The sequence below is a fragment of the Hyla sarda genome, chromosome 6, assembly GCF_029499605.1.
Source record: "Hyla sarda isolate aHylSar1 chromosome 6, aHylSar1.hap1, whole genome shotgun sequence".
Lineage (NCBI taxonomy): Eukaryota > Metazoa > Chordata > Amphibia > Anura > Hylidae > Hyla > Hyla sarda.
In genome coordinates, this window is record NC_079194.1 from 279,505,352 (window position 1) to 279,530,530 (window position 25,179).

The window sequence follows — 25,179 nt, forward strand, 5'->3', positions numbered from 1 at the left end:
CCTGGAAAACCACGCCCTGGCATCACAAACATTTAGGGGTTAATAACACCTTTCCCCTGGGCTACAACATCTGCCCCATACCTCACCTCCTCACACCCCGTGGCACACCACATATATATCATTACAATATTACAGCGGGGGGGGGGGGGGGACTGTGGAAAACTGTTATTCAGTCACAGTATGGGGGTATTGTTCCCAAACAAAAGGGAGAACACAGCCTAAGGCCATGTTTGCAGGTCAGACAAGAATATGGTTTTGAGATTAAGGGCCAAACCCCCAAGGGTTGGGGGGGGGGGGGGGGGCAAATTGGGGTTTTGCCTAGGGTGGCAAAAATCCTTGCACCACCCCTGTTACCATTACCACTACTGACACTTCTCTTTCTCTTCCTCAATAATGATCTGTAAATTTGCAGAGTACAGAACCTTCCATGTATTTTTCTCCTTAGGAGGAAGTTGTAAGGAGAAGTTCTTTAGTTTTCCAAAAAGGGTTAAAAAAAAGTTTCAAATCAGAAGTGTTGTAAGAGCGGAAGGCAGACGATGAATCATGGAAATTATTATGGTAAATGGTAAAGGAAGACGATGAAGGGAATGCGACCAGTAACATACGGCAGAGCTCAGGAGGCTATGAGGACACAGTAATAGATACTAATAAGCTAAAAGAGTTATAAAGGTACCGTATACAAGTGGCATGGAAGCGAATATCACAATATGGGTAAGACAGACTTTATATGCATTAAATAAAGTCAATACTGAAGAACACAAAATATAGACACATGCCCTGGGCACACTTTTGTGACATATAATGGTAAAACATGTATTACAACATACATGGACTTATACAAGAAAAACTGTTGTATGTCTGGCATAGTGCAAGTAAACATCGTATGTCAAAAATGAACAGCTGAGTCCTACATTTAGCCCAAAGAATGCAATGAGCACAAAAAAAGTATATAAATAGCCTTAAAGGGGTACTCCCGTTGAAAACTTTTTTTTTTAAATCAACTGGTGCCAGAAAGTTAAACAGATTTGTAAATTACTTCTATTAAAGAATCTTAATGCTTCCAGTACTTTTTAGGGGCTGTATACTACAGAGAAAATGCTTTACTTTTTAGATTTCTCTGATGTCATGACCACAGTGCTCTCTGCTGACCTCTGTTGTCCATTTTAGGAACTGTCCAGAGCAGCATATGTTTGCTATGGGGATTTTCTCCTTCTCTGGACAGTTCCTAAAATGGACAGCAGAGGTCAGCAGAGAGCAGTGTGTTCATGACATCAGAGAAATCTATAAAGTAAAGCATTTCCTCTGTAGTATATAGCCCCTAAAAAGTACTGGAAGGATTAAGATTTTTTAATTGAAGTAATTTACAAATCTGTTTAACTTTCTGGCACCAGTTGATTTAAAAAAAAAAAGTTTTCCATAGGAGTACCCATTTAAGGTACCCATACACATATGATAGATGTTATCAGGTATTTATCCTGATCCCATCATACACATGAATGTGAGGTTAGGCCGTATGTTCGTGTGTTCTAAATGGAAAGGGGAGGGGTAAGCTGCTGCCAGATTCCTTGGGATGGCGACTTATCTCTCTGGAAAAAGAAAAGATTGAGCTGTTGAAATCCTACACACCGGATGCTTCTCTGCCCCTAACATCATTTGTCAGGAATTACCCTACTTATTAGAAAACTGGATTGGGAATAGGAATACTCCTTCAGGCATTTTGTTTATATAGTAGAACCAAAAGAACCCTTTGAACCTGGTGCTGCTGCCTCAGTGGTGAATGATGAAATCCAGAGGTGATGATCAAATCCAGGAATGCTTCTTGAATATTTTTATTAAAATAATAAACAAAAACAGTTACGCATTTCTGGGGCTCACCGCTCCCTTTTTCAGATTGCTGTCAGCAATCTGAAGAAGGGGAGATGACTCCCGAAATGCATAATATTTTTTTTTCTTCACCAAAAAGTAACTGTGCTGGCTTCATTGAAGATAAATGGGGTTAAGGGACTTAGTAGAGCCTCATCTTATATTCAAACATCATCTGTAATGGGAGACTTGGTAAGCTCCCATACACATTAGACAGTTAGCAGGTCCTGCTATTAGTGGGTACAGAAGACATTGCAGAGTAAAGAAAGGAGCACAAAGCTGACTGTGAGTTGTCTGTAGAGACAGGAGAAGCCTGTGAGGAGAGAAGTAGGACTAAAGGACCTCCCATCCTTGGATAAGGCCTCAGGCTTCCAGCCTAGTTTAGCGTACTGGCAGCTACGTTTTGGATCTGGACTCCTTATCTGGGAATTGCCCCGAGTGACACTGACTGGAGTTACTAGTTAAAGGGTACTCTGGTGGTAAATATGTATTTTTTTTTTAAATCAACTAGTGCCAGAAAGTTAAACAGATTCTAAATTACTTCTATTTAAAAATCTTAATCCTTCCAGTACTTATCAGCCACTGTATGCTCCACAGAAAGTTAATTTCTTTTTTAATTTCTTTTCTGTCTGACCACAGTGCTCTCTGCTGACACGTCTGTCCATGTCAGGAATTGTCCAGAGCAGGAACAATTCCCCATAGCAAACCTATCCTGTACCTGATACAGACAGAGGTTTCAGCAGAGAGCACTGTGGACAGACAGAAAAGACATTCATAAAGACAAGAACTTCTTCTGTATTATGCAGCAACTGATAAGTACTGGAAGGATTAAGATTTTTTAATAGAAGAAATTTACAAATCTGTTTAACTTTCTGGCACCAGTTTTTCACCGCAGTACCCCTTTAAGCAGTTATCTGCCTTTATCTGAGTAACCATGACTCTAAAGTTTACAGAGAAATAGAAACATGGGAAACCTGCTCCACCCTAAGAGAGAGACAAATTGGAACTTAAAAATTCAATGCCTCCATCGGGAAGGTGAAGTGTTGATCTACAATATCTTTGTTACCAAGAACACAAAACCTTAAAGGGGTTATCCACCATAAGCTGATTTCAGTACATACCTGGCAAGCAGTAATGGACATGCTTAGGAAGAATCTGCGCTTGTCTTGGGGCTAAATGGCTATGTTGTGAGATTACCATAATACTGTGCCTAGCTTTTTGTGAACTGGTATTTCCTGTTTGACTTTTCTTTTTTTGACTACAAATCCCACAATTCCATTTTCTTCCCTCCCAGACATCAGCCACCCCACCCCTTGAAACATAAATGAGCTGCATCCATTGAAAAGACCTGTGGTTTTCAATCAGGGTGCCTACAGCTGTTGCATTAGTTGCAGATTGATCTCTCTCCCACCAAGCAATCACTCCACCCATTGGAACAGACCGGCACCCTGTCATCAGCTGACTAGTGAGGTCAGGTCCGCACTGCAACCTGGGAAAAATCTGAGACAACAGTAACTTTGTATGCTGGTAAAAATAAATATTGGAGTGAAAATCACAGAAGAATTGTGAGAAAATAATCACATACAGGTACAGACACTATATTATGAACTACACTAACTTTACAGCTCTTGTAGCATAGTCAAACAAAAGTTTACTGTGTCAAGTTACCCAAGTCTACTGCTCTTTTTATTCCCACCTCACCATCATCCTTAAAGGGGTTTTCCAGGGTAAGAAAAAAACCTAGTTGAATTCTTGAAGAAACAACATCACTTCTGTCCTCGGGTTGTGTGTGGTTGTAATACTGGACAGGTGTGGTGCTGTGGTGTAGAAGAAAGCAACCATGTTTTTCTAATCCTGGATAGCCCCTTTAACCCACTTTATTAAATGTTTTTTGTTTTTTTTTACACTTTATTGGTCCTCTAGGGGACTTTGAGGAGGAATTATTAGATTCCTCATACAGATCAATGCAGTTCCATATAACTTTATTGATCTGTGTGCTCTGCGATCATTTAGTAGAGCCTGATGCAGCCTGTCTCTATCACATGAAGAGCCATGGACCAAATAAAAGCAGAGGTAAGCCCTCCAGCTGCCTCTACAGTGGATCGCCTCTGTTACGCCTAGCGCTCCGGGTCCCCTCTCCTCCCCGGAGCGCTCACGGCGTTTCTCTCCCCGCAGCGCCCCGGTCAGTCCCGCTGACCGGGAGCGCTGCACTGTCATGGCCGTCGGGGATGCGATTCGCACAGCGGGACGCGCCCGCTCGCGAATCGCATCCCAGGTCACTTACCCGTCCCGGTCCCCTGCTGTCATGTGCTGGCGCGCGCGGCTCCGCTCTCTAGGGCGCGTGCGCGCCAGCTCTCTGAGACTTAAAGGGCCAGTGCACCAATGATTGGTGCCTGGCCCAATTAGCTTAATTGGCTTCCACCTGTTCCCTGGCTATATCTGATCTCCTCCCTTGCACTCCCTTGCCGGATCTTGTTGCCTTGTGCCAGTGAAAGCGTTTAGTGTGTCCAAAGCCTGTGTACCTGAACTTCTGCTATCCATCCTGACTACGAACCTTGCCGCCTGCCCCCGACCTTCTGCTACGTCTGACCTTGCCTCTGCCTAGTCCTTCTGTCCCACGCCTTCTCAGCAGTCAGCGAGGTTGAGCCGTTGCTAGTGGATACGACCTGGTTGCTACTGCCGCAGCAAGACCATCCCGCTTTGCGGCGGGCTCTGGTGAAAACCAGTAGCCTCTTAGAACCGGTCCACTAGCACGGTCCACGCCAATCCCTCGCTGACACAGCGGATCCACAACCCGTAAGCCGAATCGTGACAGTAGATCCGGCCATGGATCCCGCTGAGGTGCCGCTGCCAAGTCTCGCTGACCTTACCACGGTCGTCGCTCAGCAATCGCAGCAAATTGCCCAACAAGGACAGCAGCTGTCGCAGTTGACCGCCACGTTACAGCAACTTCTGCCTCTGCTACAGCAGCAACCATCTCCTCCGCCAGCTCCTGCACCTCCTCCGCAGCGAGTGGCTGCTCCTAGCCTCCGCTTGTCCCTGCCGGACAAATTTGATGGGGACTCTAAACTCTGCCGTGGATTTTTGTCTCAGTGTTCCCTGCATATGGAGATGTTGTCGGACTTGTTTCCTACAGAACGGTCTAAGGTGGCGTTTGTAGTAAGCCTTCTTTCAGGAAAGGCCTTGTCTTGGGCCACACCGCTCCAGTCCAGGCCTTCTTCGCTGAAGTCCGGAGTGTCTTCGAGGAGCCAGCCCGAGCTTCTTCCGCCGAGACTGCCCTGTTGAACCTGGTCCAGGGTAATTCTTCAGTGGGCGAGTACGCCATCCAATTTCGTACTCTTGCTTCCGAGTTATCATGGAATAATGAGGCTCTCTGCGCGACCTTTAAAAAAGGCCTATCCAGTCGCGTCAAGGATGTGCTGGCCGCACGAGAGATTCCTGCCAACCTCCAAGAACTCATCCATTTGGCTACCCGCATTGACATGCGTTTTTCTGAGCGACACCAAGAGCTCCGCCAGGAAAAAGACTTAGATCTCTGGGCACCTCTCCCACAGCATCCTTTGCAGTCTACGCCTGGGCCTCCCGCCGAGGAGGCCATGCAAGTGGATCGGTCTCGCCTGACCCAGGAAGAGAGGAATCGCCGTAGGGAAGAAAATCTCTGTCTTTACTGTGCCAGTACCGAGCATTTCTTGGTGGATTGCCCTATCCGTCCTCCACGTCTGGGAAACGCACGCACGCACCCAGCTCACGTGGGTGTGGCGTCTCTTGGTTCCAAGTCTGCTTCTCCACGTCTCACGGTGCCCGTGCGGATTTCTCCTTCAGCCAACTCCTCCCTCTCAGCCGTGGCCTGCTTGGACTCTGGTGCCTCTGGTAATTTTATTTTGGAGTCGTTTGTGAATAAATTCCGCATCCCGGTATCCCGTCTCGTCAAGCCGCTCTACATTTCCGCGGTCAATGGAGCCAAACTGGATTGCACTGTGCGTTACCGCACAGAACCCCTCCTTATGTGTATTGGACCCCACCACGAAAGGATTGAGCTCTTCGTTCTCCCCAACTGTACCTCTGAGGTCCTCCTCGGTCTGCCATGGCTCCGGCTTCATTCCCCCACCCTTGATTGGACCACCGGGGAGATCAAGAACTGGGACTCTGCCTGCCATAGGAAGTGCCTCTCCCCCCCTCCCAGTCCCGTCAGGCAAACCTCAGTGCCTCCTCATGGCCCCCGTCCTGGTGTCACACTGCCCCGTGCCAGGCTTCGCCCTCTGCCCTCCCTCCCCATTCCCACTCCTGCTGTACTGCCTGCCGTTGAGGAAACCCTCCATTCTTTCCCGGTTTCCTGATCCCAGGGGAGGCAGTTACCGGTCAAAGAAAAGGGGAGACCTAAGGGGGGGGGTACTGTTATGCCTAGCGCTCCGGGTCCCCTCTCCTCCCCGGAGCGCTCACGGCGTTTCTCTCCCCGCAGCGCCCCGGTCAGTCCCGCTGACCGGGAGCGCTGCACTGTCATGGCCGTCGGGGATGCGATTCGCACAGCGGGACGCGCCCGCTCGCGAATTGCATCCCAGGTCACTTACCCGTCCCGGTCCCCTGCTGTCATGTGCTGGCGCGCGCGGCTCCGCTCTCTAGGGCGCGCGCGCGCCAGCTCTCTGAGACTTAAAGGGCCAGTGCACCAATGATTGGTGCCTGGCCCAATTAGCTTAATTGGCTTCCACCTGTTCCCTGGCTATATCTGATCTCCTCCCTTGCACTCCCTTGCCGGATCTTGTTGCCTTGTGCCAGTGAAAGCGTTTAGTGTGTCCAAAGCCTGTGTACCTGAACTTCTGCTATCCATCCTGACTACGAACCTTGCCGCCTGCCCCCGACCTTCTGCTACGTCTGACCTTGCCTCTGCCTAGTCCTTCTGTCCCACGCCTTCTCAGCAGTCAGCGAGGTTGAGCCGTTGCTAGTGGATACGACCTGGTTGCTACTGCCGCAGCAAGACCATCCCGCTTTGCGGCGGGCTCTGGTGAAAACCAGTAGCCTCTTAGAACCGGTCCACTAGCACAGTCCACGCCAATCCCTCGCTGACACAGCGGATCCACAACCCGTAAGCCGAATCGTGACAGCCTCCCTGTGATCGTGTTGCGGAGGGGGGGGGGGGGGGAATACACCCCACTGGACCAACAGGGATGGTTTAAAGCTCCCTTTAGATGCCGTTGTCAGCTTTGACAGCGGCGATCTAAAGGTTTAATAGCCGGCAGGCGATCACTACATGCCGGCTATTAACGGCGGCCCCCAGCTACAGAAATAAGCTGGGGGCTGCCAGGTATGGAGCCCACCCCATACACCCTGAGCGGCACCATTACGGACTAAATGCGTCATGGGTCGCAAAGGCGTCAAAAATCTTCCCGGGGCGTCCTGGTTCCAATGGACCCAGCGGGACCCACTATAGGGTCGGCCTGACTTTAACCCCATCAGGACCAGGCTATTTTTCATTTATGCATTTTAATTTTTCTTTCTTTCTTTCTACATACCTATATGAAAGCTTGTCTTTTGCAGGACCAATTGTGCTTTGTAATAACATCCTTCATTTTTCCATAAAATATGCTACATGTTATAATTATTTGTGAGGGGAAATTGAACAAGAAAATAAAATTTTGCTTTTTCTAGGGGGGCTTCTTTTTCAGAACGTTCGCCATACGGTCAAACTGACATGTTACGTTGATTTCTATAGTTTCCTTAATATTTTACTATTTAAAAAATAAAATTAAAAAATTTAATTGTTCAGACTTTTTGATGGCTTTTTATTCAGTTTTTTTTCTAGCATTTTTATATGGAAAGTGGAAAAAGGGAGGAGATTTAAACTTTTCGTATGGAAGGTGTTAATTTATATTTGTTAAAGCATACTTAGTCCTTCTTGGGAACTTTTATGAGGTTTTATTTGTTTCTTCATTATGAATTGATCCAGCAGATCTGCACTCTATTACCACAGGCACCACCAACGAATAAAAAAAAAAGACCTAATAGATGGTGACGTCAATTTCAAAATGGGTCTATATTTTATGACATAGAGGTCCACATAATAGGGCTGTAATTTGGCAATACTCAAATAGAATTGCGAAGTTAAGTGAACGTTGGATCTGATTCATTAATAATCTTTGGAAAGAAAATATTTACCCATCTCTTAGATAGACGTGATATCTTGGTAAAAGGTGTTAGAAGACAATGTGGTAGCCCTTGGGGGGGTGTATGGTAGTAGTGGTATGGTATAGGTATATATGGGGTTAATGTTAACCCTAGAGTTCGTGACGCCAGGCTGAGGGCTGGTATGCTGAATCAATGTTCCGGCCTATCGCCGCCCTTCCCAGTAACGATAGGTGCATAAAATAACTGAAGGTCCACAAGGAGATTTGAACTTGAACTTGAATAACTTTTACTGAAGTGCTTGCAATATCCATGGCACAGTAATAGTCTCATACAAACAGTCCTTAGGTTGCTTAGTGACTGGCAGTAGTTGCGGACCTTGAGCTAGACATACAGTCTAGGAAGAGATTTGCAGATCTGCAGATCCGCAGATCCGTCCGGATCTGATTTGCAGATCCGTCCGGATTTAGGGGAGTTATTAGGTTCGGTGATGCTGCAGAGTGTTTGGGAAGTGATACACTCTATAATTAGATTGTTCAGCCGTTCCCGCAAGGCTCAGGCCTAACTCACTGCGATAATTGCTGTGCAGATCCTTCTCTCATGACAGCTCACGAGGTAAGAGAGAGAAACATGGCCGCCGCTCCCTTATATGGGCAGGGGGCGTGGCGAATCTGATTGGTCTGAACGTCCGCCATTCACCATTCCATGGTGTGATGGGATTGCTTACGTCGCAGGGCCTCCAAAGGTCCTTAAGCCTAATATCATAGAGTTCACCTAGTCACATGACCCGCAGGTCCTGCAACGCTAATGGAAACAAGTAATTAACCTTTTATTTACACATATTATTCTATTTACATTAACCTATGATTATAAACTAGAATAGAGGCGACTAGGGGTAGACTGGCTGACAGGGATCCCTACGTCCTAGGGACTCTGGCTATGTGGACCCATACATAAATAAGTACCGTATAGAATGCGGTACTGGGACACCTCAACAACACATGCCAGCCAGAGTTAGGGTATTCTCAGAGTTTATAAATGCCAGCCTATGGAATGGCACTCCAGAAAGAATTCTGCATGACTGTGCCCTAAAAAACCTACCACAACTGGTAAAGTGGATATGACCCTTATGAAATGAAGAACTATGCTTCTGCTAAAAGTTCCTGTTGAAAGTAAATACTAAAAAGAACTGTGTATTAACACTAAATAAGTAGAGTATATAACATCTGTTACTATGACAAAAAGCCTGCAACCAGTATACAGTGCTCAAATAATACAGTGATCAAATAACAAGGCCATACACAAATGCTATACTATAGTAACCTATGATACAAGGTCTAAATAAAATGTGAGAACTATGCCTTTGGCCGGTTCCACACGGTAGCATTTGACTCACTGTTTTGCATTAGTATTTTCAAAGGAATTCTGTAGTGAAACATAACTTATCCCCTATCCAAAGGATAGGGGATAAGTTATAGATCGCGGGGGGTCTGACCCCCCCCCCCCCTGCAATCTCCTGAACAGGGCGCGGGCAGTCTGCTGGAAGGGGGCTTGCTGACCCATGCACGGAGCAGCGGCCGACACACCCTCTCCATCCCATAGATGTACATGGAGGGGGCGTGTCGGCAGCCGCTTCCTGCGGGGGTCGGAACAGCAGCTTCCGGAAGACTGCCAGGGTCCCGTTCAGGAGATTGTGAGTGGTCCCAAGGGTCGGACCCCCGTGATCTATAACTTATCCCCTATCCTTTGGATAGAGGATAAGTTGTGTTTCACTGCACTACTCCTTTAAGCCAAAAGCAGGAGTGAGCCCAAAAGACAGAAAAAGTACAGAACTTTTCATTACTTTTTATTCATTACTTCTAATTCATTCTCACCTTGACTATTGTATCTCTTTACTAAACTCTCACCCCTCCAGTCCATCCTCAATGCCGCAGCCAGACTCATCTTCCTCTCCATCTATTTCACAGATGTCTTCCCCTGTGTCAGTCACAATACTGGTTACCCATTCAGACCAGAATTCAGGTCACAATCTTCACTCTCCCCAGCGCTGCACCTCCCTACATCTCCTCTATCATCTCTGTCTTCCGTCCTACATTCTCTCCGCTCTGCCGAGATCTAACACCAACATCGTCCATAATATGAACCTCTCACTCCCGTCTCCAAGACTTTGCTTGTGCTGCACCATTTCTCGGGGAAATACAATACCCCAAATCTCAGACTTATATCCGACATCCACAGTTTTAAACGTGTCCTAAAGACACATCTTGACCTCCTACTATGAATATATCCATAAGGGTGTCCCCTAAGGCTCTACACACTTCAGACACTCAGAAATTGGTTGGTGTCTGGTTGATCTCCCCCATTTATATAACATGGCAGGACCATTACCTCAAAAATGCTCTTCCTACCTTTCGTCTCAACCAAATCCCTCTGGCGAGAAGACCCTCATTTCTCTTGTTTGAAGATTTAGTTTTCTGATGCATACTGCGTTGCATTCCTAATGGTCCTCTTGGGTTAAATCTACCAAAGTACCGAATATACTCGAGCATAAGTCAAGTTTTTCAGCACGATTTTTCGTGCTGAAAACACCCCCCTCGGCTTATACTCGAGGGAACTCTCCGCCCTCAGTGGTCTTCAACCTGCGGACCTCCAGATGTTTCAAAACTACAACTCCCAGCATGCCCGGACAGCCGATGGCTGTCCGGGCATGCTGGGAGTTGTAGTTTTGAAACATCTGGAGGTCTTCAGGTTGAAGATCACTGCGGCCTTCGTCATAATCCAGACCCCCCCCCCTTTAGTTTTGTACTCACCTCCCCTCGGCGGGAAGTTAGGGTGAGCTGGTCAGGGCCATCTGTGCTCCGGGGACCGTCCGGTGGGGAGGGATAGTCAATCCGGGCAGTCCATCTTCCCCGGGGGAGGCCTCTTCTCGGCGCTTCGGGCCCGGCCCCGGAATAGTGACGTTGCCTTGACGACGACGCAGAGGGACGTTCATGCGTAACGTCCCTGTGCATGGTCATCAAGGCAACGTCACTATTCCGGGCCCGAAGCGCGAAGAAGAGGCCCCCCCCGGTGAAGATGGAACAGCCCGGAGCGACTATCCCCCCCCCACTGGACGGTCCCTGCAGCACAGATGGCCCTGACCAGCTCACCCTAACTTCCCGCCAAGGGGAGGTGAGAACAAAACTAAAGGGAGGGGGGGGGGGGTCTGAATGATGACGAAGGCCGCAGTGGTCTTCAACCTGCGGACCTCCAGATGTTTCAAAACTACAACTCACGGAATGCCCGGACAGCCGATGGCTGTCCGGGCATGTTGGGAGTTGTTGGTTTGAAACATCTGGAGGTCCGCAGGTTGAAGGCCACTGTTCAGACATTGACAAGCGGTGATGATGAAGGGGGGGGGATGATGACAGGGGGATGATGACAGGCGGTGATGATTAAGGGGGGTGGGGGATGATGACAGGAGGTGATGATGAAGGGGGGGTGGGATGATGACAGGGGGATGATGACAGGCGGTGATGATGAAGGGGTGGTGTGGGATGATGACAGGCGGTGATGATGAAGGGGGGATGATGAAGGGGGATGATGACAGGGTGATGATGAAGGGATGATGATGACAGGGTGATGATGAAGGGGGATGATGACAGGGTGATGATGAAGGGGGATGATGACAGGGTGATGATGAAGGGATGATGATGACAGGGTGATGATGAAGGGGGGATGATGACAGGGTGATGATGAAGGGATGATGATGACAGGGTGATGATGACAGGGGGGATGATGACAGGCAGTGATGATGAAGGGGGGATGATGACAGGGTGATGATGACAGGTGGTGATGATGAAGGGGGGATGATGACAGGGTGATGATGACAGGGTGATGACGAGGGTGGTAATGATGGGGTCTGGATGATGACAGGGGGGGATGATGTATTTCCCACCCTAGGCTTATAGTCGAGTCAATAACTTTTCCTGGGTTTTTGGGGTGAAATTAGTGGCCTTGGCTTATATATGGCTTATATCGGCTTATACTCGAGTATATACGGTAGTTAATAAGTGAATATGTTCAATCATATTTTCTAAGGTATATATGTTCATTTTGTGGCCTACATTACAGCCTCACCATAGATTACAAGGGATATGTCCAAGGTCCGAATGGATTGTTGCAACTATCACTACAAGCTTTATATGAAAGCTGTGTACACAACAGACTCATTGTTATAAAGGGTAACCTTAAATTATTAAACAGCAGGCCATGTGACCTGCATGAAAAACACTAGTCTTCCTTAACTCCATTCTACACATAGTTCTTATTTCACCCTTTCATCTGTAACAACAACATAAATCCAGTCTCTTGAGAACAAACAAATTTACGGCATGTAATGAGACTTAGAAGGAGTCACACAGCGAGATAAGAGATAGAGCAAAGGTGAAGGCTGCGGAGTGTGGATGATAGACTTCACAAGGAGTGTACGCTGTTCATTCTCTAAGCAACCTCACAGATAGTCTATGATACCGAAGGGCTGCAAAATCCATTATTGCACAAATTATCACAAGTTATTGAAGAATTGTGGATAGAAAATTGGAAATTTTTGTATTGCATTTGAGCATTATTAGCATTTTTTTGTTTTTGTTTTCAAAACGTAGGATGTACCCCACCTCTACCACAGCCGTCACGCCCCTCCCATAGACATGAATGTTGGGGGCATGACGTGACATCACAACACGGCCACTTGTGTTTCTAAATGTTCAGAACGTCATTTTGCCGGCCTGGAGATCGCAGGGGGTCCCAGTGGCCGGACCTCCTGCGATCAGACATCTTATCCCCTACCCTTAGTATAGGGGATAAGATGTCTAGGGGTGGAGTACCCCTTTAAGGATGTAACCTTGACACCCCAGTCTTCCACCAGGGATGCAAGAGAACCTTCGGTGGGCCCAAACATCTGACACTACAACGCCTTAATTTGTTTTACTGGGCTTTTGGGAACCATGTCCTGGATCAGAGCGTGTTGTTAACTTAAGTCATAAGGAGGGGGGTAAACTGACAGGTTGTAAAATCTGGGACATTATGCTGGGACTGATTTCAGGAATCATGGTCTTCTTTCTTGGCAGTCAGATACACAGAGAGATATAGCCTGTGAAATAGACCCGGTACACCCAGGAAGAGCATGGTGCCGTAGACATGTATGGTGATGCCGATATGCTGCGTCACCCTACTATGACATGTAGCTGCATAGAGGAGTAGTTGGTACTAGATTAGGTTATAGAAGCCCTGTAGCTTGCTCTGCTGTGAGGGCCACACAGGCTGGTATTGTTACAAGAGCACTGTACTACCTGGTACTTTAACGGTGGCACGAATCGTTGTAGTGGCACCAACGTAAGCATTGGCTTGTGGGCCCTATAGCACGCACTTCTACGAGTGTTTTGTTATGAGGGCTCTATCTATAATCTGCATTTATATGGGTATTTTGTTTTTTTATTGCCTAAAAACTCTACTAAACTTTTTGTACCTTTTAGTCTTAGTAGGTGCATGCAATCGCTTCTATAATACATTGAAATACATTGTCTAAAAGGCTTGTGTACATGGCAGACCTGGGGACTATTGTTGCATCTAAGGGGTTAAACAGTCAAAATCTGATCTTTGGTCTCCATTGGATTTCTTTTAAATCAACTGATGCCAGAAAGTTAAACAGATTTGTAAATTACTTCTATAAAAAAAAATCTTAATTCTTCCAGTACTTATCAGGTGCTGTACAATACAGAGGAAGTTCTTTTCTTTTTGAATTTCTTTTCTGTTTGACCACAGTGCTCTCTGCTGACACCTCTGTCCATGTCAGGAACTGCCCAGAGCAGGAGCAAACATATGCTGCTCTGGACAGTTCCTGACATGGACAAAGGTGTCAGCAGAGAGCACTGTGGTCAGACAGATAGGAAATCTGAAAAAGATCTTCTGTGGAGCATATAGCAGCTGAGAAGTACTGGAAGGATTAAGATTTTAAAATAGAAGTAATTTACAAATTTGTTTAACTTTCTGGCACCAGTTGATAAAAAATGTTTTTTTCCCAGCGGAGTACCCCTTTTAAGGCAGAGTGCTTGCTATGTAACACAACTGCCACATGCACCCAATGACGTGGGTCCAACACCTTTGCACCATAACTACACCATAATAGTCATGGAAAAGACTGCATTGAACAAGAATTAAATGTGAAATCTTAATATTTTTATTGTTGTAATTTCCTTTTTAGTCTAAAAAACTCTCTTAATATCAAGCACAATGTGTCATTAAAAACTATGGCTGGCCGTGTCTGCAAAACGCAGTGTATGACCAGGAAAGAGCTCACCATTCCCCATTACACAATACAGTGGTCCCTCAACATACGATGGTAATCCGTTCCAAATGGACCATCGTTTGTTGAAACCATCGTATGTTGAGGGATCCGTGCAATGTAAAGTATAGGACAGTGGTCTACAACCTGCGGACCTCCAGATGTTGCAAAACTACAACACCCAGCATGGCTGTCCGGGCATGCTGGGAGTTGTAGTTTTGCAACATCTGGAGGTCCGCAGGTTGAAGACCACTGGTAGAGGAAGTTGTACTCACCTGTCCCCGCCGCTCCGGACCATCACCGCTGCCCAGGATGTCGCCCTCCATCGCTGTCACCCCGTCCACGAGGTGTCCCCGACGCTCCGGCAAGGCCTCTGCTTCCTCAGCATCTTCGCTCTCCGTCGCCGCCATCACATCGTTACGCACACCGTTCCTATTGGATGACGGGACGGCGTGCACAGCGACGTGATGACGATGATGGAGAGCGCCGACGATGCAGAGGATCCCGAAGAGGACGCGCCGGAGCCCCGTAGACAGGTAAGTGATCCTCAGTGGACCACACGGGGCACCGTAAAGGGCTATCCAGTGGCAGCTGAAGCAGTCAGCGCTGCCGGACAGCCGTTTATGCGATGGCCTCGACATACAAAAGCATCGTATGCTGATGCTGCCTTCAACATGCGATCTCCTCTGAGAGGCCATCGTATGTTGAAATTATCGTATGTCGGGGCCATCGTAGGTCGGGGGCGGGGGGGTCTCTGTACTTTTCTTATCTTACAGAAAAGACTCCAGTCCTTGCATTATCCTTGAGATATCTCACAATGGATGTCTGTGAATCATTATACTGGAACCAGCTGTACAGGCTTATAGCAGTAAATCCCAACCTTTGGAGGAATCAATGCCAAAAAAAACGTTCCTGTGTGACGGAATCACTACAACTATCTCTTTCCTACTGTAAAGGTGATAGCTCCTTTTTTCCCAAGACCTCCCCCTGACTGGCTTCCAAGGAGAATTAGATTTCACAGTTTTAGAAAACTAAGGGTCTATTCACACGGCGGAATTCCCACTTGGAGAATTCCGCTTGCTGAATTCCACCTCGCATTTAAAGGAGTAGTTCTGTCCTGAAAAACTTATCCCCTATCCTAAGGATAGGGGATAAGTGTCAGATAGTGGGGGGTCCAACCGCAGGGATTCCCTGCAATCTCCCGTACGGGGACCCCAGCCTGTGGGGGAGGCGTGTTGACCACCGCACAAAGCGACAGCTGACACGATCCCTCAATACAACTCTATGGCAGAGCTGGAGCACTGACTTCAGCGATCTCCGGCTCTACCATAGCGCTGTATTGATGGGGCATGTCGGCCGCCACTTCTATCAGGCCGCCGCTATCGGGCCGGAGAGCCGGGTCGCCATACAAGAGATCGCGGGGGGTCCCAGCAGTCGGACCCCCCCCCCCCGCTATCTGAAACTTATACCCTATCCTTAGGATAGGGGATGAGTTTTTCAGGACTGGACTACTCCTTTAAGCCCATAGACTTCTATGGGATTCCGCACTCCTATTCACACTTCTGAAATTCCGCTTGCGGAATTTCAGAAGTGTGAATGGGAGTGCGGAATCCCATAGAAGTCTATGGGCTTTTATTTGAGGCAGAATTCTGCAAGCAGACTTCCACCATGTGAATATACCCTTAGGCTAGGTTCACACTACTGAAATTCCACCTGTCTGCTTGCAAAAGTTTGGTCATTTCTGCCTCCGAAGCATTTTCAGTTGCAGGCAGAAGTTTGTTATTTCTGCAAGTATTCCACCCCACTATTCTGGATGGATTTTCCGACCTCAATTCAAAACAGAAATTTGAATCGGAAAACAGCGGGAGTGCACTAAGGAGCAAAGTTTGGCCCCTTTTGGACCATTTGGTCACATGACCAGAACCAAGTCATCCCACTTTTTCATGCTTGGCTGAGGAAATAAGCTGCTGACCCAATTAAAAATTCAGACTAAACTCCGTACGGAAATTCCACCTGCAATCCGCTTCCAATCTGCCTCCATTCCGCATTCGGTAAAAATCTGCCTTCAAATGAGAGTCCCATTGAAGTCAAAGAAAGGGCACCACTATTCTTCAGGGAAAATTCCGCTCACATATTCTTGGGTGTACGGAAAACCCATTGACTCACACGCACATTTTAGTAAGCAGAATTTCTGTACCCAATTTCAAAGCGGAATTGTAGGCTGAAATTCTGGAATGTGGACTAATAAAATAGCTGTATTTCCAGCTTCTCCCAAACTAAAAAACAGACTGTTTATTAAAGCAGAACGAAATAGCATGATGCCAAGATAGATACAGAGAAGATGACACATTTGACAGGAAAATTGCAGGTTTGGGTTGTTGTTGCTAAATGCGAGGATTTGCACATAGATCCGAGTAATGAATACAGTAAATAGACCACACACAGATTGATCTTATTACAGGTTAAAGGAGAATTACTGCATGAAACACACAAAGGCCCATTAGTGGCCATAAAAATGCTGCATCACTAGAACTGCAATTTATAGGCCAAAAGCCTGTGACTCCCACCCTGGGCTCCGGCCTTGTTTATAGCGGTCATACAAAAATTATGCGGATCTAAATCACTATTCCCAACAGTGATCACATGCTTGACTGCTTGTATTTAAAGGGGTTGATGGGCAAGACTTTTTAGCGAGAAATATTTTCAGTCTGGTATAAAAACAATAAAAATCACCTGATCCCCAGCTGTTCTCACCGGCCCGGTTCCACTGAGCAGCACTCCCTGGTCTCCGTACTAGAAAGTTCCCACTTGGCAAGTCAATATCACAGAGGTGACCCACATTGGACAGTGACTAGCCAATATGACAAAAAGGTTTATAGCTGAACACAGTGGCTTACATAGAATAGAGGGGGCCCATAACAGATTTCAAAATGGTCCTCCTATAATGGCCTCTGATTTTACCCTCACAAGCAGAAAGACCTGTAACATACACAGGTTTTAAAAAAAAGTCCATTATTCCATCAAATTCAACCTAGAACCCTACTGTGTTGATCCAGAGGAAGGAAAAAAAAAAGCAATAAGGTTGATGCCTATTGGTGTTTATTTCTCTTTACTTTTCATGTCCCAGTGGTCAGTTCACCCCTCTATTAATTTGCTGACAATGCAGTTCCTTTGAGAGAGGAGTTCTGCACTGTTTCTTACCAGTAGAAAAAGGAATGGGACCAACCAGGATTGGGCTCCTCTTTCCAAGGGCCACATACCAGCCACATGGTCTGCCAATATGATGAACAATAGGTATATGCACCATAGGCTGAACATTCTGGCTTAGTAAAACATTCACAACAAATATCCCAGGACTGTATCTATAACAAGGGGGAATCCTCTATGTCTAGAGGAAAGAAGGTTTCTACACCAGCACAGACAAGGGTTCTTTACTGTAAGAGCAGTGAGACTATGGAACTCTCTGCCAGAGGAGGTGGTCATGGTGAACTTGATTAAAGAGATCAAAAGGGGCCGGGATGCATTTCTAAAGAGTAATATAGGGACAAAACGTTGATCCAGGAATTTATTCTGATGCCATATTTGGAGTCGAGAAGGAATTTTTCCCCTGGTATGGGGCAATTGGCATCAGCCTCATAAGGTTTTTTTTTGGCTTCCTCTGGATCAACTCAGAAGAGACACAGTAGGGATATAGGTTGAACTTAATGGACTCTCGTCTTTTTTCAACCTTCAAGCGTGTACTGCAAAGTTTTATACCAAGCTAAATTCGACTCTCTGGAAAAGTCATTGACAGATCAGCTTTGCAGTAAAAAGCATTGTCATGGGCCAATTTTCTACATTTCCATTATAAATTTTGAACAAAGCTGAGATTCCGAAAGCTTTCTTGCTTGGTAGCCAAGTAAATGAGTAGATATGCCTTTCTTGAAGAAGAGTCAAGAAAGGCACCTGCCATGATTAACAGATTTCTTCCTATGCAGGGATAGGAAAGTATAGTGAGGGCAGAATAATCTATCTGGTAGGTTCCCTTTAAGCAGTCTTTCCTCTGTGGCTTGATGCATTATCATACTACAAAATGATTTCAAACACCAACGAAAAAAAAATAGGGGGAGTACGAATCGGCACTGGGTATGGGACTGTTTCTATATTATGGATAACTGATAATGGGACGTGCTGTTAATGAACTGGGAATAGGGGAGGTGCTCACGTATAACAAGAAACTCCATATACAAGCATCACCAAGAAAATGAGAAACTGAGCACTCACCCGGTATGTGTCCTAAATAGGCAGGTCGTTACCGACGTATCATCCGTCTTCAGCAGGGAGGCGGTGGATGGAACGGGGGGGAGCTCAGACGCTGGCGTCTGAGCTCCCCCCGTTCCATCCACCACCTCCCTGCCAAAGACGGATGATACGTCGGTAACGACCTGCCTATTTAGGACACATAACGGGTGAATGCTCCGTTTCTCATTTTCTTGGTGATGCTTGTATACTACAAAATGACCTCATCATCACGCCTATTTTCTATAGATAGAATTACATACTCAAATTTTCCATGCTCACCTGTGCCTTGACTGTTAATATAATATTTACCATCTTCCCTATTTACCATCTTTATGTGTACATTCATCTAAACGGCACCAGATGAAAGTTCCATCATCATCTCTTAGACCAATCCAAATTAGTGATTCATTGCTAAATATCACTTTCATCCAATCCTCCAAACTTCAAGATTGCTTTTCTTAAGCCCATGGTAATCTTTTTCCTTCTGTTTAGATGTTAGTGCCGGGTATTATTTGTCTCTTCTGGCTATCAATCCCAATTCAATCAGCCAATTTCTAACAGTTCGGTTAAAAATATTGGCTCCTGTGTTCCACCCATTTGTTTTTGTTTATTTTTATATTTGTCTGTTTTAATATTGCTTTTTTCTTTCTTTTTTCATGTCTTCTGGGGTTTACAACCATCTTATTTTATTTCTAAGGGCAACGTTTTGCACACAGCAGATTGGGAACAACCAACATCTTTTACCATACCATTGTGAAATAAATGTATCATTCTATCCATTGTTTGACAGTTCTCTTATGTTCTCTTTCAGTTAGCTAAGACCAAAGGATAGGGGATAAGATGTCTGATCGCGGGGGGGCCAGCAGCTGAGATCCCCCGCGATCTCAGGGCAGTGCCCCAGCTTTCTGAACATTTTTGTTCAAAACGCTGAGTTCGGCACCCATGGTTGTGACGTCACACCATTCCCCCTCCATTCATGTCTATGGTAGGGGGCATGATGGCTGTGGTTGCTTGTCACACCCCTCCCATAGACATGAATGTTTACCCCAGCACCAGAACTCCCCACGATCAGATATTTTATCCCCTATCCTTTGGATAGGGAATAAGATGCCCAGGGGCGGAGTATCCCTTGTAAGAGGGATGTCCCGGCTTGTAATAACGTATCCCCTATTATCAGGATAGGGGATAAGTGTCTCCAGAACAGCGTCCGACTCTCCTCTTATACCCATGATGCTCAGCCTTTAAATATAAATAGTTTTGTGTCATATCTGTTGTGTCATATCTATTTGTGTGTTTGTCGTAAGGTAAAAAAAATTTTAAAAGCTGGGTGAACATCCTCGGGTGACTCAATTATTTTTGCATGGCTGTAGTGCCAATATAAAAGCACAAATGTAATAATATGGTATGTTTCAAACCTATTAAAAAAAGCCCCTGGGAGGGAATCAGACAGCAACTATCATCTCATTAGAGGAATTTAGAAAGTGAAAGCAATTGTCTCCTTGATCTCTACAGGGCGGCTCCACCCTTTGTCATCTCAAAGTTATCTACAAGTGTCACTTGGGCCACATATTGATAAAACTGACATCAAGCGACACAGGCTGCAGCCCTTCCCCCGGCCTTGGTGTCCTATCTAGGCAAGTGCCACCCAACCAGTGTGTCTCCAGCTGTTGCAAAACTACAACTCCTAGCATACTCGGACAGCCAAAGGCTGTCCGAGCATGCTGAGGGTTGTAGTTTTGCAACAGCTAGAAGCACACTTTTTATTTAGAAAACACTGATCTGGGCCTTGAAGAGAAGTAGCTGGAACAACATTGTAATCTGCTCTTGCCGAGCAGAAAAAACAAACAAAAAAAAAGGAACCTCTGCTCTTAAGAAACCACAACAGAAACTTAAGGTAAAGGAAGCAAAGATTTTCTCTTCCTATTTTCACACTTTAGCAGTCATCAACCAAAGCTAAATGCATCCTATAGAATAATAGAACATTACTAGTGGGTACTACATTCATCCAATACACAACTCCCTAAAATCTTCTATTCGGCCTTCTGGAGAGTTGATGTCCCCACATAGAAATGCCAACATTTTGTAACTAATTTTAACATTACAGTAACCCCCCGACATGCGATGGCCCCGACATATGATCAAATCGACATACGATGGCCTCTCAGAGGCCACCGCATGTCGATGTCAGCATCGACATACGATGCTTTTATATGTCGGGGCCATCGCATTAACTGCTATCCGACAGTGCAAAATGCTTAAGCTGCTGTCGGATAGCAGTTTAAGCATCCCGGACAGGTTCACTTACCTATCCCCGCTGCTCCGGGTCCACTTTGCGATCCTCCGGCGTCTTCTGCATCTTCTCCGGGGTCCAGGCCTCGCTTTCCGCTGTCGTTATTACGTCGCTGCGCACGCCGTCCTGGCGCCGCAACATAATAACGTCACCAGAAAGCGAGGCCCGGACATCGGAGAAGATGCGGAAGAAGCCGGAGGATCCCAAAGAAGACGCCGGAGTAGTGGGACAGCATAGGGAGCCCCTGGGACAGCATCGAGAGCGGTGAGGACACGGTACGGAGCGGCGGGCACAGGTGAGTATTAAATGCACTTTTTACATTGCACGAATCCCTCAACATACGATGGATTCGACAAACAATGGGTCGTTTGGAACGAATTACCATCGTATGTTGAGGGACCACTGTATTTCTCAATTACAGGTACCAAGGGCTCTATATAAAGAAATAAATATATAAATAAATAATTAAAGTGTACCTGTCGTCAACAAAAACTTTTTATATAATGTAGATAATACCATTCTATGTACATTTGTAATATACATCGGTTAAAAATTGTATATATTTTTGGGTGAAAAAATGCTTTCCTTGCAGCTATTGCCTGTGTGTCTCCATGAGGAGTCCAAATACAGGAAGTGAGGGCGGGAGAAGCAGGGCTCTGTGCTGGCTCCTGGCTTGTCAATCAGCCTGCTGTGTGAGCCGGGGGCATGTTATAGAGCTCAGTGCACACTGTCCTGCATTTTCTTAGTGCACAGAGCCCGGCTTGTCCACCATCACTTCCTGTATTTGGACTCTTCATAGAGACACACAGGCAATAGCTGCAGGGACAAAAATATACACATTTTTTTTTATCAATGTATATTACAAATATAGATATAATGGCATTATCTACATTATATAAAAAGTTTTTGTTGACGACAGGTACACTTTAATAATAATAATAAAATAATGATAATAAAATAAAAATAATACAAATAATAATATCTGGTGCATTAGGATATCCCGTTGCGTTAAAGGGGTACTCCCGTGGAAACCTTTTTTTTTTTTTTTAAATCAACTGGTGCCAGAAAGTTAAACAGATTTGTAAATTACTTCTATTAAAAAAAATCTTAATCCTTCCAGTACTTTTTAGGGGCTATTTACTACAGAGGAAATGCTTATCTTTTTAGATTTCTCTGATGTCATGACCACAGTGCTCTCTGCTGACCTCTGCTATCCATTTTAGGAACTGTCCAGAGCAGAATATGTTTGCTATGAGGATTTTCTCCTGCTCTGGACAGTTCCTAAAATGGACAGCAGAGGTCAGCAAAGAGCATTGTGATCATGACATCAGAGAAATCTAAAAAGATAAGCATTTCCTCTGTAGTATACAGCCCCTAAAAAGTACTGGAAGGATTAAGATTTTTTTAATAGAAGTCATTTACAAATCTGTTTAACTTTCTGGCACCAGTTGATTTAAAAAAAAAAAAAAGTTTTCCACAGGAGTGCCCCTTTAACTCATATAAGATAACCATGGCAGCCCGGTGCCGGAAATAACTAGAGAATATACGTTTTGCAGAGCTGCAAAGTAAATCCTTAAATACTTCCCCCAGTTTAAAATCCCCAAAAAAGGAGTGCATTCCTGAAGAGACTGTGACTATGGCAGAAGCCAAGCCGGAGCACGCTTGTTTCCAGCTTCATCACTGATTAGTCACTGACTGCCAGCAAGAAAGTGGCCGTGACTAGCTGGTCAGAGGACACAAAGGTCGCCCAAGCCTGTTCTTTTCTACTTGAGTCAATAAGGGACTTATGATCCTTATGTTCATAAACTCTTCATAAATGCATATATATATATATATATATATATATATATATATATATATATATACTAGTCAGTCGTATCAGTCATATTTCTTTAGAAAATTTATCATCAAATTATAGAAGTTAGTTATTATAGTGTTAGTGCCATGTGCAACTAAGACGATATATAGGCAAGTGTTTGTCCAAGCAGTGTGCCTCCGGCTGTTCCAAAACTACAACTCCTAGCATGGCCGGACAGCCTTCGGCTGTCCGGCCATGCTAGGAGTTGTGGTTTTGCAACAGCTGGAGGCACACTGCTTGGGAAACATTGTTATAGGCTATAGACAATGTGCATAGTCAAACGTCATGCTGGCAAATAAATACTGCCCCCAGTGTTGGGATAACGACTGGATGAGTTGATATATCCCCCAGACTAAAGTACTTTAGTACGTCACAGCGCTCGACCTCGTAGTATGTGACAAGAGATTGGCATTTGCACTCTATTATTTCTACACTGTCACTAAACCGCCATGTCGTACCATGACCATGCAAGAAGGTGGTGAATACGCAATCTGTTCTAAACCAAAAAAAAAATAAAACAATAATAATCTCCACTAAAAAACGTATATAGTTATACAAGGGTCGCACCATCAAAGGCCCAAGAGAAGGTGACTGGAAGCAGCGAACTTTATCGAATTCCGTACACTATGTTGTACGCTCCGAAACGCATATATTTATATATATATATATATATATATATATATATATATATATATAACCGTTACGGCATAGACCAGGATGCTACGTAGAACAGAGACTTAAAAGTAAATCGCGAAGATAGATACACAACACCACATGCTATAAAACTTTCCAAAGTGTGACTTTCATTATGGGGGGGGGGGGGGGGGGGACACCGGTGCAGAAAGCATTCACATTAATTCCGCCCAATAAAGGCACAGGCGTATCACATGGCCCTCCGCCATAGATATTATTCGGTACTGTATCTATCGACCGCAGTACAATGGACGCACGGATAAGGCGACAAAGCGTTGGTCATCTCACCATTTCTGGGTGCACTCTAATATCAGTTCCTGGTAAGAGGCCACGAACTGGAAGCGGGAGGCTCTCTTGCCGGTACGCTGCAGTCTCTTCCATACTGAAGACATGGTTGTCTCTTTCTCTCAGTGACAGTCTCTGACAGAGTCCAGCATGGTGAAGGGTGCAGGACACAAATGCTGTCTTTCCTTGCTGCTGGTGACTCAGTTGCGCTCTCTCTTCTTGCCTCTCCCTTCCTGTGTGCTTTCTCAGTCTGTCTCACCGTTTTAGGTGCTTGTCATTTTCTTAAAATACAGTATTTGTTTGCTCAACCTGTTCCTTTGTCCTCTCTTTCGTATGGAGAGAAGATCCTGATGCTTGTTCGGAAACTTTACCTTACTTTTCAGGGTGTCTGCCTGTCAGAGACAAGTCCAGTCACTGTTCAGCCTCCATGTCAAATCCTCGCCTGTCAGTGACAGCTCCTTTCGCTGCAGAGAAGTCTCTTCCAATTTACCTCATTCTTTCCTGTTTGCCATAGACAGTTTCCCAGTCTCAGCCCATTAAGTGCTCCATGCCAGTCTGTCTCATATTGACTTTCTGGGGTCTCTGAGTTCTAAGTTCCTCTCTTTTTTAGTCAGTCTCGCTTCTCATTCCCTCTAAGTTAGAGACAGCCCGTTCCCCTCAGCTAAGCAGAAGTAAAACTTGAAGGAGGAGGCAGGGCAGAGGGTGTGACTGTATATATTTGTGTATGCAGACCTGTCTGTGTATGTGTCGCCCAGAACATGTATAGTTGTATAAATGTGTACACTGTATTTTATTTCTTTACTTTATTTATTCTCAAAATATAAAATCATTTGACGCAGACATCGGGTGGAGTATGGAAATGCTTAGAAGGTATTTTATATTCTGCATTTCCTGAAACAATAAAAAAAATGAAAATCCCCAGGAAAGTCAAATTTTCAAACATAATGGAGCCGATTTTTTTTAAATGTATTCATGACATTTGTCTGGTTACTTTGGAACTTAGATTGTGAGTAAGGCTGTTTTTACACTATACATTCATCCGTTTTTAACCCCTTAAAAGGGTACACCGCCCCTGGCATCTTATCCCCTATCCAAAGGATAGGGGATAAGATGTTAGATCGCCGCGGTCCCGCTGCTGGGGACCCCGGGGATCGCCGCTGCGGCACCCCGCCATCATTACTACACAGAGCGAGTTGGCTCTGTGCGTAATGACGGGCGATACAGGGGCTGGAGCAGCGTGACGTCATGGCTCCGCCCCTCATGACATCACGGCCCGTCCCCTTAATGCAAGTCTATGGCAGGGGGCGTGATGACCCCCACGCCCCCTTCCCATAGACTTGGGGTGGGCCGTGATGTCACGAGGGGCGGAGCCGTGACGTAACCATGCTCCGGCCCCTGTATTGCCCGTCATTACGTGCAGAGTGATCTCGCTCTGCGCAGTAATGATAGCGAGGTGCTGCAGCAGCGATC

The 25,179-nt window shown here is 45.7% G+C and overlaps 1 protein-coding gene across 2 annotated transcripts in view; it reads right to left on the reverse strand.

Annotated features, from left to right (window-relative positions):
- LOC130277117 (EH domain-binding protein 1-like) overlaps positions 1-24,350 on the reverse strand; it is a 116,435-nt gene extending 92,085 nt beyond the window's left edge. For both annotated transcript variants that reach the window (XM_056527467.1, XM_056527466.1), the window contains exon 1: positions 23,713-24,350. In XM_056527467.1, the coding sequence (XP_056383442.1) occupies positions 23,713-23,816 (104 nt within the window). In that variant the 5' untranslated portion in view covers positions 23,817-24,350. The remainder of the gene's footprint in view (positions 1-23,712) is intronic.
- Positions 24,351-25,179: the final 829 nt, after the last annotated feature.